This window comes from Nestor notabilis, unplaced genomic scaffold (assembly GCF_000696875.1).
Source record: "Nestor notabilis isolate BGI_N333 unplaced genomic scaffold, ASM69687v1 scaffold16992, whole genome shotgun sequence".
Taxonomy (NCBI): Eukaryota; Metazoa; Chordata; class Aves; order Psittaciformes; family Psittacidae; genus Nestor; species Nestor notabilis.
The window spans coordinates 9,363-16,267 of NW_009918889.1; the positions used below are offsets into that span (position 1 = coordinate 9,363).

The 6,905-nt window shown below is 38.0% G+C and overlaps 1 protein-coding gene across 1 annotated transcript in view; it reads left to right on the forward strand.

The window, feature by feature from the left end:
• LOC104402165 (polyhomeotic-like protein 3) overlaps positions 1-6,905 on the forward strand; it is a 27,027-nt gene that overhangs the window by 6,717 nt on the left and 13,405 nt on the right. The window contains 4 exon segments of the mRNA XM_010009970.1: positions 1-51; positions 2,732-2,972; positions 4,452-5,329; positions 6,826-6,905. The exon segment at positions 1-51 is cut by the window's left edge and continues 30 nt beyond it; the exon segment at positions 6,826-6,905 is cut by the window's right edge and continues 1 nt beyond it. Coding sequence (XP_010008272.1) covers positions 1-51; positions 2,732-2,972; positions 4,452-5,329; positions 6,826-6,905 — 1,250 coding nt within the window.

Genomic DNA, 6,905 nt, shown 5'->3' on the forward strand with positions numbered 1-6,905 from the left:
CCTGTTGTCTCATCATCTTCCTCATCTTCCTGTCAGTCTGCAGCTACTCAGGTGAGTTTGTGTAAGTTTATTAAAAGTATGTCCAGTAGAGTGGGCCAAAACTGAAAAGTAAAGAAACGTTGCACTTAAGTTTAATTGCTTATAAGAACTACTGGTTATTTATAACTTCAGTGTCTGCTCTTTACCATCATCACACATTTAGAGGTGATTATGTATATATGTAAAACTTGGAACGTGGATATGACATTTTAGGTCTTTGTAATTAGTTCTCATATTTATTACTTTGAATAACTTCATGTTGTCAGCTGAACTTGTACCACCTTTTCACTGCTCATTGTATTTCTTTATATTTGAAAAAAATACACATTGTTGTACAGATCACTACTGAACATATTAGTCTTCTGGTAGTGAACATCTATCTAACAAATTTATGCTTTCATGAGAGCTTCTTTTCTATCTTAGCAGTTTCTTTAAAAGCCTTTGATAAACTGACCTTGTCAGAAACCTTTTAGAACTCCAAGTAAATTACACTCATTGAATGTTCTTTGACCTTATGTTGACCTCTTCAGAAGATTCTGATAGATTTAAAGAAAGACCTTAAAGATAGCTTGTTGTTCTGAGATAACGGTAAATCATTGAAGCTTGTCTTTCCAAGTAGGAAGGTGAGACAGGTAGAGCTTGCTGGAATCCAACTGTGTATTTATGCAGCATGTTGCTGAGCAAGCTCACAGTGTTAAAGTTTGTCAGTTGAGCTTTCACTGAAAAGACAGACTGCTGCTTCAGTCTTGGAGTTATGGTGCCTCATTATCCTTTATGACAGCTGCCTGCCTTCCTCCAGATTTTGCAGATAAAGTTTGAAAGTTTGGACAGGTTATTGGATGTGCTAGCAGCGTTTCTTGCATTTGTATTGTTGTCTTTTGTGCTCAGTGTAGAGACATCAATAAAGCTTACCACTTTGCAGTCTTGTATGTACCAATGTGTTTTAGAGGTCTGCTTTGCACAAGCGTGCCCAACTGTGCAACCTTCTCAGACATCATTGCAGAGGAAAGTGGAGACCATAGAGCATTACTCAGTTAGATGGTCTGCTGTGGTGACTGCCAAACACAAGCCTTTCCTCTCCCCTATCAATATTCTGTACTGCCCTATTGCCAGATGTTGTTAACCCTGGTTGTCTGGTAGTTTCTATAGCAGCAATGACATTACAAAGATCCAGTTTCATCTGTAGTCAGTGATGCAGTGGAAAAGCTTTAACACTGGTACACTTTATTTTCCTTACCTTGTTATAAATACGTCCTTGGTGTTTCAGCTGGGTTTAAAGAAATGTCTTTGTTCACTGTATAAGCAAACTTGAGCAAGTAGGCAATGCCAGTTAGTAAGAAAAAAATGCATTTAATTATAGACACCTGGTCTAGTGGAAGGGACTCCCTATGGTAGGGGGTTGGAACTAGATGATCTCTAAGGTCCCTTCCAACCCAAACCATTCTATGATTCTATATGCATAGATGTGTTTATTACACTTAGCCAAGGTGTACAGTGTAGTGGTCACACAGTATCATCTTCCATGTAGAAATTCCAGAGAAATGCATATGATTATCAGTGATTATCAGGGTCTCACTGGCACACCTAATATGGCCTGTCAGGTGAACTGACATTTCTACTTACTTTTCTTCCCTTCTGCCTTCATATTATTTTCTTATGTGCCCTCCTTATGTATGACCTGGACATCTCAAGTTACCTTATCTGTTAAAGTGTGCTGAAGGTTGATTTGTACTCACGGATAGGACTGCAGTAAATGCTTTATGCATGCCAATAAGGAAACCCACCTTTGTCTTCAGATGAGGATTTGAATGCATCCTGTGCTAAGACACTGAACAGTGAGAAATAAAATGTAAACTAGCTGTTCGTTGCACAAGTACTGACTGTTGAATGAGGTAGGGATTATGTAATCAAAATAGTGGATGGTGATAATAAATAGCCCTCTTTTTCATGTGAAGTATGATCTAAATTAGTGTTACAAGGGTAGTCTTTATCCTGGAAAACAAAATTCTTTCTCGGCATGTGGGATTGGAAAGATGAGATCATTAGGTACAGAATCTGGCTGTGATAAAACAGACATTGGTGAAAATAACCACTGACTGATTTACATTTCGGAAGGCAATCTTTTTGTTTCATGTGTCATGATAAGAAGGTACATTAATATCACTATAGAAATAAAGGGCTCAGGTTTGTTAGGGCCTGGATAACATACAGCAGATTCTGGTCCCTTTGACTGCCTAAGGGTCTGGGTTATGTTAGTCTCTGGAAGCATAGTTAGACCACTGCACTTCTGCAGCATCTGTGTAAAAGTAAAACTGCATTTGCTGAAGATGCTTTGTGTCATTCACTTTGAAGGCACAATAAAAGAGAAAAAATGCAAGTTTTAATTAAATTAACAAACAGTTTCAGTTTCTTTTAAAAATTCAAAAAGAAAAGATCATTCCCATATTTTCTTTATCACTGAAGTGATTTATGAGCTCTGTTCTTTAAGTTTTGTGGCTTAGAAGATACTTTGATATGCAAATTTTTCACTTCTCATGTATTTTGATCATACGGGATGAGGAGCATTACATAATGGTGGGTTTGGGGTTTTTTTGCTATTTTTGCCTGGATGCTTGTCATAAGTGTTTATATATGCTGTTGGGGTGTGGGGTTTGGGTTTTTTTTTTTTTCCCACATTTTATTTGTTCCTCAGGTTCAGAACTTGACACTGCGCAGTCAGAAGTTGGGTGTATTGTCAAGTTCACAGAATGGCCCACCAAAGAGCAGCAGTCAAACTCAGTCGTTGTCTCTGTGCCCTAACAAGCCTGTAACCAGTTCTAAGGGCAGCCAACCAGATCCCTCAGAAAGCAATAGAAAAGACGAGAGCCCAACTCCAGAGTGTCGGAGTACACCAGTCACACGGACATCAAGCATACATCACTTAATAACACCAGGTAGGATGAAGATGAAGCTATAAGAAAGTTTTTTAATTAAAGTTCCGTTGTATGTTATGATTGTGTTGGAGTCCCATGGTCTCTGATCAGGTTCTTTTAGGTATTCCACATAAAGATAGTTTAATGTTTCGTAGTAAATTTACTTATATGCTGATATTGGATATTATGCAGGATTTTGATTTAGCAGAGTGATAATACAGTGTTCTTAAATCACAGTAAAAGCACAGTGTAGCAGTTGCAATATATAGTTGTATTGCAGGAGAAACTTGATTCTCATTACTCTGCTGGTCTGTACATTGTCAGGACATGTCATCCCTAGTCTCTGGGAAGCAATATGTGGGCTGAAACCCCCTCAAGTCTGTTGCTGTCATCAAAATCTGTTGTGTTGATGGCTTTTGGTTTTGTGGTTTGTTTTTCATTTTTTGTCTTGTCTGTATCATCAGCATGTTCATATATCAAGTACTTGTATAAATCCGTAGGTAATAGTGCCCAAGAATCTTAGTATTTTATATAAAGAGAGAAATCAAAATAAGCATGCAATTGCATGCAGTGTATTTGCATTTTGGCTTCCTTATTTTGGAAGAGTAAGAGTTGTCTAGACAATGATCTGAATTCTGTGGAATTTAGCTTGGCTTAATGGTAGCTTTTAGAGGAGTGAGACTGCGAGGCAGACATTCTTGAGGTATTGAGCCCTAATGCTCTTAGGACTCACTTCTGTAAGGAAAAAATCCATCTTCACTAGCAGAATAAATAATAAAAAAGACAGCATAACTGAGTTGTTTCTCAAGTAGAAACAACAAAGCAAGAAGAGGTTTGCATGTGGAGGAAAATATGTGTGCATGTGCCGAAAGGAATTACTAGTGAGTCCCTGGTTCACTTACAGGTGATGTGGTATCTCTGGAAGTTGCACTATTTTTAGGTTCATACCTTTCAGTTTGTGTGTTCAAGATCAGGCAAATACTTTGAATGGTTTGAATTCATACTGAACTCTTGGAATTTTGTTTAGTCTCTTAAAGTTTAGGTAATACCATTTTAACTTAGCAGTTATTAACTAATCCTGTTGACTGTGACATTCTTATCTCTCCCATTCCAGTCTGCTACAAAGCGAATGTTAAATACATTTAAAGTTGCATGAAATACTTAAATAAGTGAAAGCTGGATGAGCAATAATCTTAGAGCTAACACCAAAAAGATGTTTAGATACTTTTGTATAGAAGGTACATGTATGTGTATGTACATGCAAAAAGCATGGCTATATTCCTTTATTCATTGCTATGTTTGCATTGGAAATTGATATATTCCCCTAATTATTCTTGTGTACTACATGCTGTCGAAGAAGATATTTCTAAACATAGGTCAAAGGTTTGCAAAAACTGTGTTGGTCTTACTTTAAAATAGAAACTTCATTTATTTTAATAATAATGTTCTCCAGACTTAAAGAAGCAAATACTGATTGTCACTTTTCTCCCCCTCTCACAGCTTCATATTCACCATTGCAACCTCATTCTCTAGTAAAACATCAGCAGATCCCACTTCATTCACCACCTCCAAAGATTTCTCATCATCAGCTGATACTGCAACAGCAGCAGCAAGTCCAGCCAATTGCACTTCAGACTCCTTCGGGTCAGGAACCCCCTCCGTCGCAGCACTGTCTACCACTCCCAAGCCATGGTCTTCCTCCAGGTCCCAGCAGTGTGCAGTCTCATTGCTCACCTATTCACATGCATCCTCCACCTCTAACACTATCTCCTACTCCATCACAGTCAGCTCAGCAGTCTGTAGTGGTGTCCCCTCCACCTTCCCACTCCCCTAGTCAATCACCCACAATAATTATTCACCCTCAAGCACTTATTCAATCACAGGCAAACTCCCTTGTGCCAGCAGCAATTCAGCCAGAGCAGACTGCTCCTCAGCAAACTACTGCCAATCCAGTTCGATCAATTACACAGCCACTTAATCTTCCATCACATCTTCCACTTCCATCTTCCCCCGCTGTACATATAGCGTCAGTAGATCAGCCCAGCTTAGTTTCCCCAGGCCAACAGATCGTGTCCTCAACACCACACCAGCAATATTCAGCCTTGCAGTCGACACCCATCCCTCTTGCAGCTCCTCCTCAGCTGTCAACATCTTCAGCCCAGATTCAACAACTGCCATTGCAGTCTGTGCAGTCTTTACAAGTGCAGCCTGAAATTCTGTCCCAGGGCCAGGTCTTGGTTCAAAACACTTTGGTTTCTGAGGAAGAACTTCCTGCTGCAGAAGCTTTGGTCCAGCTGCCATTTCAAACTCTTCCACCACCACAGACTGTTGCAGTAAATCTTCAGGTGCAACCATCAGTACCAATTCAGTCTCCAGTGGTAAGTGGTAATACTGCAGTCCTCTATTCTTTATCCTCAGCTTCTGCAAAGAGCTGTAAGTCTGGCACTTTGGCTTCAGAGGGAGCTAAACTAAGTGCCAGACAGAGGTCCAGAAGAAACCTATTGATAACAGAAACAAGTTTTAAGAAAACAGACATTTTTCTCTGGTTTTGGTTTTTGTTTTTTGGTTTGGTTTTTTTTTCCTCTGGAGTGGAGAAGCTTTTTGTAATGGATCATCATTCAAAAATACCAACCAAGAATCATGAAAACCTAACTTTTGGACCTAAAAATCTTCTCTTTTAATGAAATGGCAGCATATCTAAAGCTAAAAAAGCACATAAATATATGTCAAGCTTAGGTGCTTATGTCAAAATGGATTTTTTTGATGTGTACTGTAAGCTTTACCTTTTTATGTTAATACAAATTTAATACAGGCAATCGAAATTTTGACTAGCAGAATCATCTCTACTGGGTGCAAAGTTAAATAGCAGATTATTAAGGTAATAGAATTCTGGATAATTAATCTTGTACTAACATTGAAAAGATCATCTTTGTAAAAGAATAGGGGAATTTTTGATGCTGTCTTGGTGTTCCTCATCACTGCCATTTAATTTAGCTTGGTGTTAGTCTTGGATGTCTTCAGCTTGCTTCAGCTGAAGGTTTCAGCTTCACTCACACAGAACTAAAATAATTTACAGTGAAATATCAGTGAAATAAAATGATATGCAGGTAAAGCTGATATTTAAGTTGGAATTGCTAGGCTTTAGTGGTAACACGCTAATGAGATTAATGCAACCAAAGGAATCAGCTGGTCTTGTAGGCTTTTTTCAGGCTACCAACAGATTGAGGAAGAAAGTGTACTGTTTATGTTAAAAGGGTAATGAGAATCTCAACTCTCTGATATTTCACATAGAAATAGGGTGAAAGAGTAGAAGCCAGGTTTGCTTTCAACAAGGTGGAGTTTTACATCCTAATCTGCTAAACTGGCTGTCAGTAATTCACATAAATTTACTTTAACCATTTTGAGGAAAATACCTTAGTCTAGCAATACCTTGGAAGTCTTGATGTACTCTTCTGAAATACTCAGTTTGATTACACTGCTGTATAGAATAAAGAACAATTTGCAGACTTGTCATTATGTAATAAAGCTTGCATTTTGCAGAAGTGTTTAAATAGCTAGAAGCGTCTGTTTGTAGATAAAAATACAGCAAACTATAAAGATAAGGCAAGATCTATGGTTTGTTTGATAGAACAGTGCCTCTTTGTATTTTGCTATTTTTAACAAAATACTTCTTTTCTCTCAAATTTTTCTCTCAGACATTGTGATGTCCCCAAAGTTCATTGTTTTATATGCAGTTTGGAAACTAGTGTTTTATTAAATTAGTGTATTTTAACATTTTAACTGGTAATTTATTTTAAAAGCTGTATTTATGCAACTCTTTAAGGTATTAAGATAGAATGGAACTCTCTCTAAAGCAATAGTTTGTTGGATGCAGATTTACCAAGTGGAGAATGTATGTGAAGAAGAGATGCCCGAAGAATCAGATTGTGTCCACATGGCTAGAACACCTACGCC